The 20044-nt window shown below is 43.2% G+C and overlaps 1 protein-coding gene across 1 annotated transcript in view; it reads right to left on the reverse strand.

Moving 5' to 3' along the window:
* The window catches only part of LOC311044289 (uncharacterized protein), a gene marked incomplete at its 5' end in the record, with an annotated part of 33360 nt that extends 13912 nt beyond the window's left edge, over positions 1-19448 (reverse strand). The window contains 10 exons of the mRNA XM_084055764.1: positions 8302-8451; positions 9473-9543; positions 11603-11676; positions 12282-12348; positions 14163-14277; positions 14433-14534; positions 16220-16366; positions 17069-17218; positions 18767-18913; positions 19324-19448. Coding sequence (XP_083911890.1) covers positions 8302-8451; positions 9473-9543; positions 11603-11676; positions 12282-12348; positions 14163-14277; positions 14433-14534; positions 16220-16366; positions 17069-17218; positions 18767-18913; positions 19324-19448 — 1148 coding nt within the window. The remainder of the gene's footprint in view (positions 1-8301; positions 8452-9472; positions 9544-11602; positions 11677-12281; positions 12349-14162; positions 14278-14432; positions 14535-16219; positions 16367-17068; positions 17219-18766; positions 18914-19323) is intronic.
* Positions 19449-20044: the final 596 nt, after the last annotated feature.

The following is a 20044-nucleotide window of genomic DNA, read 5'->3' on the forward strand; positions in this document are numbered from 1 at the left end:
CTGCCAGTCTGCCACTCTGTCACAGTCTGCCAGTCTGCCACTCTGTCACTGTCTGTCTGTCTGTCTGCCAGTCTGCCACAGTCTGTCTGTCTGCCACTCTGCCAGTCTGCCACTCTGTCAAAGTCTGCCAGTCTGCCACTCTGTCACTGTCTGTCTGTCTGCCAGTCTGCCACTCTGTCACAGTCTGTCTGTCTGCCAGTCTGCCACTCTGTCACAGTCTGCCAGTCTGCCACTCTGTCACAGTCTACCAGTCTGCCAGTCTGCCACTCTGTCACAGTCTGCCACTCTGTTACAGTCTGCCAGTCTGTCACAGTCTGCCAGTCTGCCAGTCTGCCACTCTGTCACTGTCTGTCTGTCTGTCTGCCAGTCTGCCAGTCTGCCACAGTCTGTCTGTCTGCCAGTCTGCCAGTCTGCCACAGTCTATCACAGTCTGCCAGTCTGCCACTCTGTCACAGTCTTCCAGTCTGCCACTCTGTCACAGTCTTCCAGTCTGCCAGTCTGCCACTCTGTCACAGTCTGCCAGTCTGCCACTCTGTCACAGTCTGCCAGTCTGCCAGTCTGCCACTCTGCCAGTTTTCTCGAAACCGCTCATTGCTGCTTGCAGCTATATTTATTATTATTATTCTTCCGCCGCTTTTGGCAGTTCTGGCCTAACCGCGTGGTCACTTTTTATGAAATTCGGCAATATGGTAGAGGGCTATGCCAAACGGCGAAGACCCGAAACTCACAACCATTGGCCAAAGGGTGGCGCTGTAGCACTCAATTGAACATGCCAACTTTGAACATGTACAACTCATGCCCTGTTTGACCTACAGCCATGAAACTTCGATGCACACATGCGTCTCCTCATGCCTAACAACTTTCACTGTTTGACTTTTGACCTCTGACCTTTAGATCTCCCACCATTTTGAATTGTATGAAAAGCAGTAAAAAGCAGTAAAAATCAAACTCCTCCTGGGATTTTTGAGCAATCTGTACGAAACTGTCTACACATGAACTTTGGACCAATGCCGACAGACGTGAGCAAGCGGATTTTCCATAAGTGAAAACGTTAAGCTTTTATAAGCCAATGAAAATTGCAAGTTTTATGACAATTATTCATCTGCCCGTAACACATACATGCAGACTCACATTTGTTTGACACTTTGCAATATTGTAGAGGGTTATTCCAAGTATCACTGAAACCAATCTTACTCCAATTGGTCAAAGGGGGGCGCTATAGCAATTTTTTGAAAATGCAAACTTTAAACAGGCAAAAGTCATGCCTTGTTTGGCCGACAGCCGTTAAACCTGCTTACACATGTGCCTTGACTCATGAGGAACACATGTATCACTTTGACCAGTAAGCTCTGCCCTTAGATTGTCTGCAATTTTGAGCAGTTTGAAAAACATTTAAATCCAGGATTTCTGAGCAATTTGCGTGAAACTGTGTCAAATAAATGTTTGAGGCCCTTTTTCACAGGTTCAGGTGTGTTGGTTCAATAGCTTGATCGCTTAATCATCTGCCTTGAAACCACAGCGTAGCCGGTTCGAATCCCACCTCATGTAGACTTAATTATAATTGCATTGCACACAACATGACTGTATCAATGAATACATGTGCAATTGTTAAAGATGACGAGAAATGCATACTTGAAAGTAGTTATTTTCAATGTATGAAGTACTTCATTCGCCCTTTTGTTTTGTTTTGTTGGATTCTCCCTTTTCACTGTCTAAGGCTGTGTATTGAATAGCTCCATTAGTAGAGTGTGAGTCTCATGTGCCGAAGGTCCCTAGTTCAAATCCCACTTATTACAGTTCACATTTAAATTGTATTGTAATTGCATTGTACAAAACATGACCCTGTTAATTCAGACATGTGTAATGTTTAGACAATAACACGAAATGCTTTTGAGAGTAGTTTTTTTTTATGTATGACATACTTTCTTGTGAAAATAGCCGATCTACAATCTCACACCTTTTTAGATAGCAACGCGTTGTGAGCTTGTAGATCGTCTATTTTCCACTAGTTTCCATTCCGAAATATATTGAGCAGTTTGAAAAACATTTAAACCAAGGATTTCTGACTAATTTGCGTGAAAGTGTGTCATGTGTGTGAACTCCCTTTTCACTAGTACAGGTCTGTTGGCCCAATGGCTTAATCATCTGCCTTGATACTGCAGAGTCGCCGGTTCAAATCCCAAGTCATGCAGACTTCAACTCAATTGCATTGCACACAACATGATTGTATCAATGAATAAACATGCAATTGATAAAGGAAATGCTTATTGAGAGTAGTTATTTTCAATGTATGACGTACTTCATTCCCTCTTTTGTTTTGTTTTGTTGGATTCTCCTTTTTCACTGACTAAGGCTGTGCATTGAATAGCTTGATCAATACACTGTTAGTCTCATGTGCCAGAGGTCCATGGTTCAAACCCCACTCGTCACAGTTTACATTTAAATTGCATTGTACAAAACATAACCCTGTTAATTCAGACATGTGCAATTTTTAAACAATAACATGAAATGCTTTTGAGAGTAGTTGTTTTTTATGTATGACATACTTTCTTGTGAAAATAGCTGATCTACAATCTCACACCGGAAGAACCTATAGGACGGAAAAACCTATAGATATCAACAGACACCATCAGGGAGGCCATATCTTTAGCTCAATGAGAAGAGAGGCAGCCTGTGAATCCATAGGTCGCTGGTTCGATCCCTGTCCCCAACAATGCGTTGAGGTGATCATCATTTGGAATTCCCCCTATTCCCATGGATTGGAGCCACCCCTCTAACCTGCTCTCACTCATCACCAATCACACCTGCCACATGCACAGTACAATTTTTAGGTACTTTTACTTTACTACTCTACTCTACTACAATTACAGCAGATGACAGCTTTAGTTACTTGTTACTTTGCAGATGTAATTATTAATACAACACCTACAGTAACCACATACAGCCGATCTACAATGTGACGCGTTATGAGCTTGTATGTATAATAAGCAACCCATGCTGTATGATAACTTACCACATATGAAATCCAATTCTGTCTATCCAATGGCTCCGTGTGTACTGTGGCCATAGCTGAGTGGTTAGTGAGCCCACCTAGGGAGCCAGAGGTCCTGGTTGCCCCAGGTACGATTCCAGGCCAGGCCAGCAAATGTGTCGATGAAATGAAATTTGTCCCTGAGCAAGACTCTTATCCCCTAATTGCTCACAGGCCCTCATTGGAAACAAGACCGCAAGGACTTTCATGAACGGACCTGGAATTATCCTTATCCTTTACACTGTCTACCCACAAGTGTATAGGTCCCTGGTTCAAACCCCAATTTAACCGGTCCAAATATAATTTACTGAACAAAAATCATGACTTTGTTAATTAATGCATGTTCACTTCTTCTCTCTCGCTCTCTCTCTTACTGCCTCTCTTTCTCACTGCCTCTCTCTCTCTCTCTCTTTCTTTTCTCTCCCTCTCTCTCTCTCCCTCTCTCTCTCTCTCTCTCTCTCTCTCTCTCTCTCTCTCTCTCTCTCTCTGCCAGTCTGCCACTCTGTCACTGTCTGTCTGTCTGCCAGTCTGCCAGTCTGCCACTCTGTCACTGTCTGTCTGTCTGTCTGTCTGTCTGTCTGTCTGTCTGTCTGTCTGTCTGTCTGCCAGTCTGCCACTCTGTCACAGTCTGTCTGTCTGCCAGTCTGCCACTCTGTCATTGTCTGTCTGTCTGCCAGTCTGCCAGTCTGCCACAGTCTGTCTGTCTGCCAGTCTGCCACTCTGCCAGTCTGCCACAGTCTGTCTGTCTGCCAGTCTGCCACTCTGTCACTGTCTGTCTGTCTGTCTGTCTGTCTGTCTGCCAGTCTGCCAGTCTGCCACTCTGTCACTGTCTGTCTGTCTGCCAGTCTGCCAGTCTGTCTGTCTGCCAGTCTGCCAGTCTGCCACTCTGTCACTGTCTGTCTGTCTGTCTGCCAGTCTGCCACTCTGCCACTCTCTCACTGTCTGTCTGTCTGTCTGTCTGTCTGTCTGTCTGTCTGTCTGTCTGTCTGTCTGTCTGTCTGTCTGTCTGCCACTCTGTCACAGTCTGCCAGTCTGCCACTCTGTCACAGTCTGCCAGTCTGCCACTCTGTCACTGTCTGTCTGTCTGCCAGTCTGCCAGTCTGCCAGTCTGCCACTCTGTCACAGTCTGCCAGTCTGCCAGTCTGCCACTCTGTCACAGTCTTCCAGTCTGCCAGTCTGCCACTCTGTCACTGTCTGTCTGTCTGCCAGTCTGCCACTCTGTCACAGTCTGTCTGTCTGCCAGTCTGCCACTCTGTCACAGTCTGCCAGTCTGCCACTCTGTCACAGTCTGCCAGTCTGCCACTCTGTCACAGTCTGCCAGTCTGCCAGTCTGTCACAGTCTGCCAGTCTGCCAATCTGTCACAGTCTGCCAGTCTGCCAGTCTGCCACTCTGTCACAGTTTGCCACTCTGTCACAGTCTTCCTGTCTGCCAGTCTGTCACAGTCTGCCAGTCTGCCAGTCTGCCACTCTGTCACTGTCTGTCTGTCTGTCTGCCAGTCTGCCACAGTCTGTCTGTCTGCCAGTCTGCCACAGTCTGTCACAGTCTGCCAGTCTGCCAGTCTGTCACAGTCTGCCAGTATGCCACTCTGTCACTGTCTGTCTGTCTGCCAGTCTGCCACTCTGTCACTGTCTGTCTGTCTGCCAGTCTGCCACTCTGTCACTCTGTCACAGTCTGTCTGTCTGCCAGTCTGCCACTCTGTCACTGTCTGTCTGTCTGCCAGTCTGCCACTCTGTCACTGTCTGTCTGTCTGTCTGTCTGTCTGCCAGTCTGCCACTCTGTCACAGTCTGTCTGTCTGCCAGTCTGCCACTCTGTCATTGTCTGTCTGTCTGCCAGTCTGCCAGTCTGCCACAGTCTGTCTGTCTGCCAGTCTGCCACTCTGCCAGTCTGCCACAGTCTGTCTGTCTGCCAGTCTGCCAGTCTGCCACTCTGTCACTGTCTGTCTGTCTGTCTGCCAGTCTGCCAGTCTGCCACTCTGTCACTGTCTGTCTGTCTGCCAGTCTGCCAGTCTGTCTGTCTGCCAGTCTGCCAGTCTGCCACTCTGTCACTGTCTGTCTGTCTGTCTGCCAGTCTGCCACTCTGCCACTCTCTCACAGTCTGTCTGTCTGTCTGTCTGTCTGTCTGTCTGTCTGTCTGTCTGTCTGTCTGTCTGTCTGTCTGTCTGTCTGTCTGCCACTCTGTCACAGTCTGCCAGTCTGCCAGTCTGCCAGTCTGTCACAGTCTGCCAGTCTGCCAGTCTGCCACTCTGTCACAGTCTGCCAGTCTGCCACTCTGTCACAGTCTGCCACTCTGTCACTGTCTGTCTGTCTGCCAGTCTGCCAGTCTGCCACAGTCTGTCTGTCTGTCTGTCTGTCTGTCTGCCAGTCTGCCAGTCTGCCACTCTGTCACAGTCTGCCAGTCTGCCAGTCTGCCACTCTGTCACAGTCTGCCAGTCTGCCAGTCTGCCACTCTGTCACAGTCTGTCTGTCTGCCAGTCTGCCACTCTGTCACTGGCTGTCTGTCTGCCAGTCTGCCACTCTGTCACAGTCTGTCTGTCTGCCAGTCTGCCACTCTGTCACAGTCTGCCAGTCTGCCACTCTGTCACAGTCTGCCAGTCTGCCAGTCTGCCACTCTGTCACAGTCTGCCAGTCTGCCACAGTCTGCCAGTCTGCCACTCTGTCACAGTCTGCCAGTCAGTCACAGTCTGCCAGTCTGCCAATCTGTCACAGTCTGCCAGTCTGCCAGTCTGCCACTCTGTCACAGTTTGCCACTCTGTCACAGTCTGCCTGTCTGCCAGTCTGTCACAGTCTGCCAGTCTGCCAGTCTGCCACTCTGTCACTGTCTGTCTGTCTGCCAGTCTGCCACAGTCTGTCTGTCTGCCAGTCTGCCAGTCTGCCACAGTCTGTCACAGTCTGCCAGTCTGCCAGTCTGTCACAGTCTGTCACAGTCTGCCAGTATGCCACTCTGTCACAGTCTGCCAGTTTGCCAGTCTGCCACTCTGTCACAGTCTGCCAGTCTGCCAGTCTGCCACTCTGTCACAGTCTGCCAGTCTGCCAGTCTGCCAGTCTGTCACAGTCTGCCAGTCTGTCACAGTCTGTCCGCCAGTCTGTCAGTGTCTGTCTGCCACTCTGTCACTGTCTGTCTGTCACTCTGTCACTGTCCAGTCTGCCAGTCTGCCAGTCTGCCAGTCTGCCACTCTGCCAGTCTGCCAGTCTGTCAGTGTCTGTCTGCCACTCTCTCTCTCTCTCTCTCTCTCTCTCTCTCTCTCTCTCTCTCTCTCTCTCTCTCTCTCTCTCTCTCTCTCTCTCTCTCTCTCTCTCTCTCTCTCTCTCTCTCTCTCTCTCTCTCTCTCTCTCTCTCTCTCTCTCTTATTCTCGAAACCGCTCATTGCTGCTTGCAGCTATATTTAGCTATGTATTTGTCTTATCAGCAAAAACTGTGCAGTGATGGCAAAGCAAAAGCACTTTGACAGACACTTTCAGACAAACCGCAAATCATGTGACTAAAATTTTCCACCCAAAAAGGAACTGACAAAGAAATGAGGAGCTGAAATTTCAACTATGTATTTCAATTTCAACATGAAACGTGACCACATAATTTAAGTGTGGCCATGCATGGCTGAGTGGTTAGAGAACTAACCCGAGAAGCAGATGTTTCTAGGTTCGATTCCTGGTCCTGGCAAGTGTTTAGGTGTCCCTGAACGAGACACTCAACCCCTAACTGCATGTCATTTTAGGAACATTAGCATTATATGCAGGTGTACAGTATACATAAAATGCAGCCCTGAGGCAAAGTAGAAGAAAGTAGCCACATAGACACCCAGCTGGATGTTAGAGACTCTCTGGTAAAGACTAGTAAAAACAAAAAAACAAACACAAACACAGAGAGCCAACATTGCCTGGATGCGCCCTTGCACATTCTGCATTCTGAATCCACAGCAGTGTTCCTGAAGGTACAGGCTGTACAATCCCACCCGCTGTCATCAGCGATCGGTTTTGCTTGTTGTTTTGGCCTGGCAAGAGTAAAGTTATTGTGCATCCATTATTATTATTACTATTATCATCATCCTCGGTCACTCCAGCCTCCTGCATGTCCTCTCTCACCACATCTTTAAACCTCCTCTTTGGCCCTCCTCTTCTCCTCTTACCTGGCAACTCCATCTTCCTTCAGCATCCTTCTCCCAATGTGCCCCTCATCCATCCGTCTTTCTGTCTGTCTGTCTGTCTGTCCGTCCCGCATCTCTCCTCTGCACATGTCCAAACCATCTCAACCCGCCTCTCTTATACTTTATCCCGAAACCCTCTAAGTAAGCATGGTTGCATATCGGTATCGGTACTCCCAAGGGAGTCCCGACCCACAGGTTCTTTTTTTGGGGGGGGTTCCCCAGATGACAGTGAAGTGAATTTAAGGACTTTTAAGACCTTTTTAATACCTAGAAAAAATACCATTACTGCATCAAAAGTAATCAACAAACTATACTATAAAAACTGGGCAAACATTGGCAAAATTGTCAAATAATATAAGAAAGAGGCAAAAAAAAGCTCACAGGCGCTGTGAGCTTGTAGATCGGCTATTTTCACAATATTTATCTATGGAACAGAGTCAAACAAAATGTAATGCCTCAACTACATTCCAAGTACTTGTCAGGGTGGGGGGTCCCCAGTTCAAAAAATATTATTTTGGGGGGTTGCGGCCTGAAAAGGTTGAGAACCACTGGTGTAGAGTAGTATTCCACAAGACCACAAGACTGACAACAACAATGAACAAAATGTTCAATGTTGTTCAGGAAGTTGACAAGCTGACAAGGACCCGACGGTTGTAGTGTCAAACCAACGTCTTTTCACAGAATAACTACACCATGTTCGGAAATACAACTATGATCTGAATCAATATTTTTGCATTGATCATAAAGCAGCACAGAAATACTGGCTCTCCCTCCTGGCTCCCAAACTGTGGAATAAACTCCCCATTGCAGTTACAACTGCAAATTCACTCCCAATTTTCTGCCTTAACCTGAAGACTCACCTCTTTAGACTCCACTTTAGCCAGATCCCAGGTTCGTTTGTTGTCCTGGCATCTTATAGTTTGTTTCAAAAGTTATTTATTTTTTGATGTAATAATGTTTAGACTGAAGATAGGTTCTTGGTTTACCTATGATCCTAGATTACTAGATTACTATTGCTATGCATTTGATGTGTAACCTCGTGTTTACCTTGCTCTTAATCACTGGATTAAGAGCGTATACTAAATGCCTAAATTGTAAATTGCATATCGTATAGAGCATTCACATACATTGTGTGTGAAGGTCCAGGTTCATCAGTGGATTCAGGAGGTTTTCCTTTAGACGGGTCACTGTGGTCAGACCCACTGCTGGCTGTTGGAGACTCTGTTCCCTCCTCCTCTCTCTGCCCAGGCTCACTCATCTTTTGTTCTTTACTAGACCTGTCAACGTTACAGTCAATAAAATACAACAGAAAACAGTTACTGCTGAATGTATTGCACAACGCATGCAGACATGCACTGCTACAGCCACATGCACACATACTCATGTACTTACAAAAATACAAAACATTATGGGTAAAAATGAACAAACAAATCTTTTTAGTGTCAGCCTGTTGAATGTACTGACTAAAAGTGTTGGGAAGGATTGCTGTACAAATTGAAAAGGTACAATGGTTTATGATGAAATCATTTTAAAGTCAGACATACTGTATACACAGTATGTCTGACTTTAAAATTATTTAAGCATAAACCATATACCATAAACCATATATATTAAAAAATCTACTTGGTCTATGTCTCAGAGGAGAAAATGTATAATAAAAGTCATTGTTCTTGCATTAATATAAAATATAGAAATTGAAATCTTGTTTGAAATGACCAACTCTGCCTACCGATGATTTCACTGGGTTTCTGAGCTGTCCACAGCCCTCCTCTGAGACATAGTAGAGTATACAGCCATGCAGTTTGTTTGTGTGCTAGCTCTTAGTAACGCTGCTGACGACAATTGCTCAGAGCGAAGCATTGAACACACACAAATGCATCGATGGATGGATGGACAAGCTCGCGAGTCACAAATTACTGCCACCCGCAGTGGTGGCTTATCCAACGGGCTTTAGGTGCTGAAGCACAGGGCACCAACATTGGGAGGGGGCACCAAACGGCGTGAGAAAATAAAATAAAACGGCGAAGAACTTCGAAATGTAGAAGCAGGGCTGCTAAAGGAGCGCTACAACATTGAAACGCGCCGGTGAAGCGTCATTCTTTTTCGACTCTTTATCGACTCATAATTATGTAAAAGAGTTTGTTCTGATGAGGACTAGGTGAACAGAATGGACATACCAAATATTTCAATTATTCAGATTTATTTTCCAAGGTGTCAAAAATAAGGTTAAAAAAAAAAAAAAAAAAAAAAGAAATTCAAAAAAATACAAAGCAATGTTGTGTAGGAGGTTTCACATACTTTTTCCCGTAAGGTCCTGGTTCATTACTGACGTCAGGAGGTCTTCTTGCAGATGCGGATGCTTGACGACGCTAGTGAATATATGTGAAAATGATTGATGGACAGCAGGAAAGAAATACTGTTCTACATTAGGATTTAATCCAACTCAAATCACAACACTACAAATTAAAAACAGGTAGTGTGAGAGCCAGCCTGACATGACAAGGTAGCTGGTTGCACAGTTTGGGAGCTAGTGATTTGGATGGAACATATAATTTAAGAAGATCAAAGATATTATCTGGCGCTAATCCATTTAAAGATTTGAAAACGAACAATAAAGTCTTAATATGGATCCTAAAATGCACTGTGAGCCAGTGGAGGGAGGCCAGAATGGGGGGGTGATGTGTTCTCGTTTCCGAGTTCTTGTTTCAGCATTTTGGACTAGCTGCAGAGACGAGAGGGAGGCTTGGGTGATGCCGGCATAGAGGCCATTGCAGTAGTCGAGGCGAGTTGTAATAAAAGCATGCATCACCCTTTCAAAGTAAGGAAAAGACAAGAAGGACTTAACCTTAGATAAAAGACAGCCTATTGATCCATAGATGTTTGAATGAACGTAGCTGATTTTGTGTAGAGGGATTGGTAAACTAACCAAACCTAAAGTTAACTGATGTTTTCCCAGGTTTGGTATAGAAAACTAAAGTTTTTGATCCCAGTTAGGACCATATATATTTACCAAAGTAAGACAGTTGTTGAATATTGTAATTGTGTATGACCTTAGAAGCAGAATATATGGCAAATGTATACTGTTACTGCTCAACATAATGAACTTGAAATATACCAAATAAGATTTGTTTTTGGTAAAAAAAAAAAAAAAAAAGGGTTAAAGGGTTAGTTCTGATTTTTGGACTTAAAGCTGTAGGAAATACTTGCCATGAATGTAGTGGTTGCAAAGGTATTAATTGATTGCCCGAGTCCCGTGGTCAGAGTTCTGGTCCGGTTCTGGTCCGGTTCTGATGAATATGAAGTAGTTCCATGATTTGGTGGGGGCCGCTCATTAAAAATAAATGTATAAAAAAAACTAGCGTCATTTGTATTGTTACCTATTTCTACCATATAGTGCAGGTTTCGTTCAACTTCGACCCCTCTGTTACATGGTACTATTTTTTGTGTCATATATTTTGTGGGTGAGTAGGCTGCCGCGGCGCAGTGATTCTGGACACAAACAATAGTACCATGTGACAGGGGTCGAAGTTGAATGAAACCTGCACTATATGGTAGAAATAGGTCAACAATACAAATAGTTTTTTTAATACATTTAATTTTCATGAGCGGCCCCCACCAAATCTACTAATCTACCGGAACTACTTCATATTCATCAGAACCGGACCGGAACCGGACCATAACTCTGACCATGGGCCTCGGGCAATCAATTAATACCTTTGCAACCACTACGTTCATGGCAAGTATTTCCTACAGCTTTAAGTCCAAAAATCAGAACTAACCCTTTAAATAACTCTATATTGTGATAGTAATCATTGCTATAGAGTGTTTGTTCAGTAACAGTGTTAAATAGCTCTATATTGTGATAGTAATCATTGATATAGACTGTGCGTTTGTTCAGTAACAGTGTTCAGTAGCTCTATATTGTGGTAGTAATAAATACTAGAGTGTTTGTTCAGTAACAGGGTCTCCCTGTCCCTCTCTTTAGTAAACAGAAAGTTCATTTTCAGGTCAGAATTCAAATGTCATCAAATTAGGAGAGAGAACTCATACAGGATAAACAAGTGAAGTTGGAAGTGGTGAGTGAAAAAAGGAATCAAATCTGGAAAAATAGAAGGTGATAAATGGATACTTTCTCCTAATTGAACAAAATTGGCAACTCAGCTGAACATGTATTTTCTGTTTACTAAAGACCTGAAGAGACTCCTGTTAATGAACAAATTTCATGTGGGACAGACCAGTTGTGCACGCGCAGTCACGCACACAAGCAGTTTTTCCCAGGCAAGCATCTGTCATTTTAGATTTTAGCTATATATATTGCAACATAGTTCTTTCAGAAAACAGTTAGGATTTAGAAGGCATTTTTAGAATCAGCCTCACTCAGGTCTAAATAAAAGAAAAACTAATGAAAAGAAGCTAATCTCCAATAACCTGTGCACCAGAATGAAGGTGACCATCTCTCCGTCTCTCCATGTACTCCGTCACCAGCTGAATATATTTAGGGTCTACAGAAGAACAACAAACAAACATTCATTAAATGAGTATAGAAGACATGGAGTCTGCTCCGTTGTTTTATAACTTAGTACGACTTCACCCATTTTCAACCTTATCTTCATATAATTGGTCCTCACTAATGCTCATTATAATATGGTACCATTTTGTCTGCTCACACTGTGTCTGAGTGGAGGGCTGTAGACAGTTCAGAAACCTGCCTACATGTGACATCTTCGTTAGGCAGGTTTTATTTTTTCAAATAAGATTTCAAATGTTTTATTTTATTTTGTGTATGCGAGAACAATGGCTTCCAGCATGCTAACTTTCCAGAAATAGAAAGCCTGCAGTTTCTATTAGCTTGGATTTCCCATCGATGATGTCACTGGTAGGTGGGTTTCTGAACTGTCCACAGCCCTCCTCTGAGACAGAGAGAAATTGGTGAAGTCGTCCTTTATGTATCACTCTAAACTCAATTATTATTTTAAATGACTACAAGACTAGTCCCTAAGTATTAGAGTTTAAATCATTAAATGTGCGTGTGTGCGTGTGCGCGTGCGTGTGTGCGCGCGCGCGCGCGTGCGTGTGTGTGTTTGTTAGTCAGTGGCTAGAACCTTACCAATCGGACAGTCAATCATCCCCAGCACTGTCAATATGCTCTCATCCAGCATGTTGCCGTATTCCTCCTGGAGGTCACACAGCAACAGAAAAGGAGAGAGTCAAGCAAGAGAAAGCTGTTAAGAGACCATTTATTAAGCTGGACATACACTGCACGATTTTAGAAATCACTCAGACTGTACAAGTAAATCGTTCACAATGTAAAGCCAAAGGTCACAATGTGCTCACACATCAAGCCTGACTTGAGTGCTCACACTGAACGTCCCTGTCAGCCCTGCTGTTCGTTCTTGGCTGTTGACAATTGTCAATAAAGATTCATTTGAAAGCTCTGACACATCAAATGAAAAATAACACCAATAAAACAAAACTACAAACACAGTCATAACAGTCAATCGAACAAACTACAGTGTCAAAGTCAGAAGAATGCGGTCTGGGAGTTTTTTTTTATATCACCAGTGTCGGCCCTATGGGGGGGCATTGGGGGGCAATGCCCCCCCAGATTAGACTTTGTGCCCCCCCAGTTCAGATTGGCCAGAATTTTTAATTTTTTTAATTTCTTTTAAGCAGCGCAGCGCAGTATAGCCTGCCTTTTTTTCTCCCGCTGTGGAGTCTGTGCCTGTGGAGATGCAATGCCGACATTACATTAAAACATTATAATGCTATAATTGTATTTGTTGTTGGTGCATATAGGGGCAAGGTAAATGGACCGAATTAACCGAAATAGAGTTACAAAACACCCCAAAAAAGTAAAATATCCATCCAATAACCGAAAAAAATCGCGCACGGGTCCCTCACGCACGGGACAGACAGGTGCCCCCCCTAGAATAATTAATGCCCCCCTGCTTATTACTGTCTGCAGCCGGCACTGTATATCACTGATGTGATCAACAGCGGCAGAGACACAGTAGTAAATCAATCATTTCTAGCCATCAACAAAACAAAAACCTGGAACATTAAATAGGCCTATTTGATTGCATGTGCGTCTCCTAGGTTACTGAATAGCCTGCCTACTTGCCAAACATCGAGAAGTGATGAATGAGGTTTTTCCTCATTCCTGGTTTCTGTTGTGTCTGATGCGGTCACAGTGCTATTGGAACCTCAGAGCCCACATACTGTCACTACTGATAATGTCATCCCATTGGCTACTAAAAATGCCAATCAATCTGTGATATGTCCTGCCCTAGCTGACTGTTTCAGAGAAATCATGTGATGTATAGTATCAAATATGATGTTTTCTGGCCATGTCATGGGGCCTTGCACATGTTGAGATATCTGAATGACTGGGGTAACTAATTAAGCATCAACCTAATATGATATTGCTTTTCATATTCCTCGGTTTTAAATGCTTGTAACTGTCTACTGTTAAACATGTAACCTTGCAACAAGGTATTTATGTTAGGGATACGTACTGTAGGGTTATGTTATACTGTTAGAAGGGCCTGTGTGTGTGTGTGTGTGTGTGTGTGTGTGTGTGTGTGTGTGTGTGTGTGTGTGTGTGTGTGTGTGTGTGCGTGCGTGCGTGCGTGCGTGTGTGTGTATGTGTGTGTGTATTGGAATTAGCTGATTTGCACAGGTTGCAGTGAGTAAAAAAAGCCACTGATAACAGATAGTTACTGTATGCTTCAACTGTGCGAGAGCATGACTACAACCAATGAAATTGTCTGAATGAATCCGACCGCCTGCAGGCCAATCAGGAGCAGTCTCGGTCCTCCCAACCACCTGTACCCTGAAACGACGCCCGATGGTGCGCAAATTCGCTCTGACAAAAATTGCGAGGCTCACAAATTGGGCCAGAATCTAGCCAATGTTCGTACAGTGTAAGCCCAGCTTTAGTCATTAGAACATGTATATAAATGTCATGGAGATAATATTAGGTTCTTACCCAGCTGTCAGTTGACGCATATATGTCCCTCTCAATGTTCTGAGCAAGAGCCACCCGTTCCCTCTCGTTCAACTGGTTCTCATTTAACTGTGAGGCCAAGTAGACGTGAAATATGCTGCTCATCCAGAACACAGAGAATGAAAATGACAAAATCAGACATAAAATTCAATGCTTCATCATTCTATAAGGGATAATTGTTCAGGGTCTGGGGTCAAGAAGATGGTGAGCACACATTGCATTAGTTCTGGTTTCTGTGTGGTGAACACTCACAGCTTGTCAACAACTTGGTGACGGAGGTCCTGGGGGAAATGTTCATGCCAAGACTTCCTCCTGTCTGCTGCAGAGGGAAGGGTGTCTGTGTCGGAGTCCCTGCTGAGAGAAAGAGAATGATAGAAAAGACTAATTACAATTTACAATGTCAATTTGCTTACTGTAAATCCAGAGCGATTTACAGTAAGCAAGGTAAACACGAGGTAATACATCAAATGTTGTGGGGGTAAGTGGGGAACATAGAACCTGGGGAACATAGGTACGCTCCCCATCAAATGCATAGAAATAGTAATCTAGTAATCTAATTCCTCTCGCAAATTACTGTGTAATGTTACCTCATTACACACATAGCCTCATTCATAAAGCTCTTCATCAATGTCCTAATATATGTTAATGTAAAATGTATCAGATGGTGAATCCCAGCTGCGTAAATCAAAAGCATGTTGCTGCCATTTAGACTACATCACGACAAGAAAGTTAAAAGGTAAATCAAAGCCATGGGGCTATCTAGATCCGAATGCATGTGCACTGCAGTTCAGAATTGCACAACAGGATAAGGGTCTGATGAGAGGAAGAAGAGATGGCGTCTACACAAGAATGCTAGGAATGGCACGGACCACATCAGAAATGTGGTCCTCTACCGGGACCCACCATGGCTCACAGACAAGGTCAGAGAGAGAAGGATGAGGCTGGCAGGGCCTTCTGAGACTTGGAACTATGCCTAAAAGTGAAATCATGCCTAAACCTAACCTTAACCCTAACGTTTTATCGGCGGAAGAAATTGTCCGCGGTTGTCAGAAAAATAGTGGCACCCGCAGGATTTGATCCCGGGAGGTTGGAGCTGAAAGTCTAATAATTAGCACGCCACCGAGGCAGGTGCTGAACTGGGGTTTCGGGCTGTATTCGAATTGTAAATGTGACCCCTTCGGGGGCGGTGTCCTTCTTCTCTTCTCATTCTTGCATTCAGCCAATCGCAAGCAGGCAGGGCGGGGTTTTGCAGATTCTAGTTACCATTAAATTATACACTTGCGGCGTGACTGCAGAGCCAACATCACTGCAGAGCTCAAGACCCTGATGCTAGACAGTAGCTGCCCTCCACACGTGTGGACGGCAGCGATTCAGTGCTGCCGCAAATCTATTTTATATTTAAATATGCAAATGAGGCATTTCGTCCATGAGCCAGAGCCCCAAAATTGAGCCAGATATTGAATATTCCCTTGTTAAAAACCTTTGACTCCAACATCTTAACAAAATAAAATAAGAATGTTGACTCTGGCTTTGTCCAATGTTCCAATGTTGATTCTGGAAAGTTATGCGAATCCGGGCATATTTTCCTAATGCATAATTTGCATATCTATATATACAATTTCAGAAAACTTGTAATACGATAAATCATTGTCTTCATGTAAGTAATCAGCTTGGGAAGTTTCATTATGATAACTATTTTTTAAATGTTGTCATTGTTTCACCTGTCATGTACGTATGGGGAAAATAACAAAATGTGTGATAAATATCAAAAAGATGCTCCTGTGGAAAGGTTATCATATTTATTTACTTATATTGACCCTATAAACAATTTAATATAGGTATGGTTTTGCCCACTCTTTCGATAATGAAATCTTGTCTGGCTCATGGACTAATGATCCTAGATTACTAGATTACTATTGCTATGCATTTGATGTATAACCTCGTGTTTACCTTGCTTAATGTAAATCACTCTGGATTAAGAGCGTATACTAAATGCCTAAATTGTAAATTGCATATCGTATAGACTAGCATTCACATACATTATGTGTGAAGGTCCAGGTTCATCAGTGAATTCAGGTTTTCCTTTAGACAGGTCACTGTGGTCAGACCCACTGCTGGCTGTTGGAGACTCTGTTCCCTCCTCCTCTCTCTCCCCAGGCTCACTCATCTTTTGTTCTTTACTAGACCTGTCAACGTTACAGTCAATAAATGACAACAAAAAACAGTTACTGCTGAATGTATTGCACAACGCATGCACACATGCACTCTTACAGCCACATGCACACACACTCATGTGCTTACAAAAATACAAAAACATTATGGGTAAAAATTAACAAACACATCTTTATGAACAACTCTTTTTAGTGTCAACCTGTTGAATGTACTGACTAAAAGTGTTGGGAAGGATTGCTGTACAAATTCAAAGGGTACAATGGTTTATGTTGAAATAATTTTAAAGCCAGACATACTGAATATACACAGTATGTCTGACTTTAAAATTATTTCAGCATAAACCATATACCATGTTATAATATGGTAAAAAAAAAAAGAAAAACATCTACTTGGTCTATGTCTCAGAGGAGAAAAGTTATAATAAAAGTCATTGTTCTTGCATTAATATAAAATATAGAAATTGAAATCTTGTTTGAAATGACCAACTCTGCCTACCGATGATTCCACTGGGTTTCTGAGCTGTCCACAGCCTTCCTCTGAGACACAGAGTAGACAAAAATGGTACCATCTTATAATGAAGTGGTCCTTTCATATTCATAGCTAAAGAATGAGTCAACATTTTTACAAATACAGTAATTTGCACTCGACTAACTTATGAGATCACATAGTTCTGTCTTAGTGTAGTGTACAGTACATCATATAGAGGATTCACATACTTTGTGTTTGAAGGTCCATGTTCATCAGTGGAGTCAGAAGGTTTTCCTTTAGATGGGTCACTGTGGTCAGACGCACTGCTGGCTGTTGGAAACTCTGGTCTGTCAGTTCCCTCCTCTCTCTCCCCACACTCATTTTGTTCTTTACTAAACCTGTCAACGTTACAGTTAATAAAATACAACAGAAAACTGTTACTGCTGAATGTATTGCAGGATGCATGCACACACACACACACACACACACACACACACACACACACACACACACACACTGCTACAGCCACATGCACACACACTCATGTACTTACAAAAATACAAAAACATTATGGGTAAAAATGAACAGACAAATCTTTATAAACAACTCTTTTTAGTGTCAGCCTGTTGAATGTACTGACTAAAAGTGTTGGGAAGGATTGCTGTACAAATTGAAAAGGTACAATGGTTTATGCTGAAATAATTTTAAAGTCAGACATACTGAATATACACAGTATGTCTGACTTTCAAATTATTTCAGCATAAACCATTGTACCTTTTCAATTTGTACCTTGAAATGTATGTTTTTTGGAAACCAGGTCCAAGGCTCAGTACAAGAGTCTGCATGGTGTCTGTCTGTCTGTCTGTCTGTCTGTCTGTCTCTCAGGCATCGTTCCCAACAGGCATCGGGACTTTCTTTTTGAATAAAGGTCACTGTTTCCATTTGGTCAAATGAGGTGTAGACTATCACCACACTAGATGTCATGTTAACAATTCTGTACAGTGCAGCTTCACCACTGAAACACCATAGTGTGATTTGTGTTCCTTTGTTCACAAACTGCAACTCATAACTTAAAAGAGCACTTCACCCATTTTCATCTTCATATAATTGGTCCTCACTAGTGATGAGCGGGCCGACCCGTAACCCGCAGGTCCCGCGGGTCAACCCGGCGTGGGTGGTCGAGTCAGGATTTCAGAGGCAATCATGTGGGCTGCGGGTGAGCGGGTCAGCCGCTCTCACACAAAAAAAAAAACTATTTTGAACAACATGCTTGTTCATTTAGCCCATGACAATGTGTTGCTACTGTAGAAATGTAAAGCGACTTTGGGTACTTAAAAGAGCGCTATATAAATCTGAGCTATTATGATGATGATTATCTTTTTTTTCCCACCGCGGGTCGCGGGCGGGTTGAGCCATAGATTTATATATGGGTTCGCGGGGCGGGTTGGGTTCCGTGGCGGGGCGGGTCATGAAAAAACCCAACCCGCACATCGCTAGTCCTCACTAATGCTTGTTATAATATGGTAAAAAAAAAAATCTACTTGGTCTATGTCTAGGAGGAGGGCTGAGAACAGTTCAGAAACCCGCCTACCAGTGACATCATCGATGGGGAATCCAAGCTAATAGAAACGGCAGGCTTTCTCTTCCTGGAAAGTTATAATAAAAGTCATTGTTCTTGCATTAATATAAAATAGAAATTTAAATCTTGTTTGAAATTACCAACTCTGCCTACCAATGATTTCACTGGGTTTCTGAGCTGTCCACAGCCCTCCTCTGAGACACAGAGTAGACAAAAATGGCACCATCTTATAATGAAGTGATCCTTTCATATTCATAGCTAAAGAATGAGTCAACATTTTTACAAATAATTTGCACATGTAACTTACGAGATCGCATAGTTCTGTCCTAGTGTAGTGTACATCGTATAGTATAGAGGATTCACATACTTTGTGTGTGAAGGTCCAGGTTCATCACTGGATTCAGAAGGCTTTCCTTTAGATGGGTCACTGTGGTCAGACCCACTGCTGGCTGTTGGAGACTCTGGTCTGTCAGTTCCCTCTCTCTCCCCAGACTCATTTTGTTTTTTACGAAACCTGTCAACGTTACAGTCAATAAAATACAACAGAAAACTGTTACACACACACACTGCTACAGCCACATGCACACACACTCATGTACTTACAAAAATACAAAAACATTATGGGTAAAAATGAACAAAAAAATCTTTATCAACAACTCTTTTTAGTGTCAGCCTGTTGAATGTACTGAGTGCTGCTCTCCACTCAACACTGACCACACCCACTCACTGTTATCATAGTAATGTTACAGTTACTTTACTATACAGTATATTGACGAAGTTTAACTTTTTTGTTACTATGTGAATAACCACTGTTCATTTCATCAATCACAATCAGTTAACAAAACATCTACTGGTGCACGAACTGGGGCAGCAAACATCTCATTCTGCCATGATGGATTTTTAAACCCTCCTTGCAGGTTTTACCAGTGTCTGTAGCTTCTGGGTTCTTCCTCATAGAGGAAGTGGCTTGGGCTGCCAACCCCCTCCACCCCGGATCCTGTGTCTCTCCAGATGTCATCACACTCTTCGTGGTCGTCACGGATCGTCATCTTTATTGTCACATCACAGGTTTACAGGTGTAAAACAGTGGGTGAAATTAGTTTCACCCATCGTTTTTGTTGTTTCCAGAAAGAGAAAGACAAAAAGAAAAGAAGAGGTGGGGGCAGAGATCAATATATCGTAGTTGGCCTGTAAAATTGAGGCATGATTTGACGGTCAGGGATATTAAAGCGTTATGGTTTCAGGTACAACTCTCACACTTTAAAGATACAAATATACTTTAATACAGAACCAACGTTTTGACCTAGATGCCTTGAAGAAGACCTACCTAGGTCGAAACGTTGGTTCTACATCAAAGTATATTTGCATCGTGGCTACGAGCAGTGCAGCCTCTTCCTTTCTTCAAAGTCTTCTGCGCCGTGTTCAGCACCTCAACAATGTTGGTGTGCACCCTTTTTTGCCTGTTGATTTCCCACAACTCTCACGCTTAAAACCAATACTCGTTTGCTGTTGTTACAACCTAGTGCCAAGATAGAGTATTTAAACTGTTTATGTGACATGGTGGACAAAGTGACACACAATGTTAAAGACCCCTTAGCTGATAGAGAGATGAAGCAGGGACCCCCTAATAAGTAAGTAAGTTATT

This window comes from Gymnoscopelus microlampas, assembly GCF_963454915.1.
Source record: "Gymnoscopelus microlampas genome assembly, chromosome: 1".
NCBI classification, from domain to species: domain Eukaryota; kingdom Metazoa; phylum Chordata; class Actinopteri; order Myctophiformes; family Myctophidae; genus Gymnoscopelus; species Gymnoscopelus microlampas.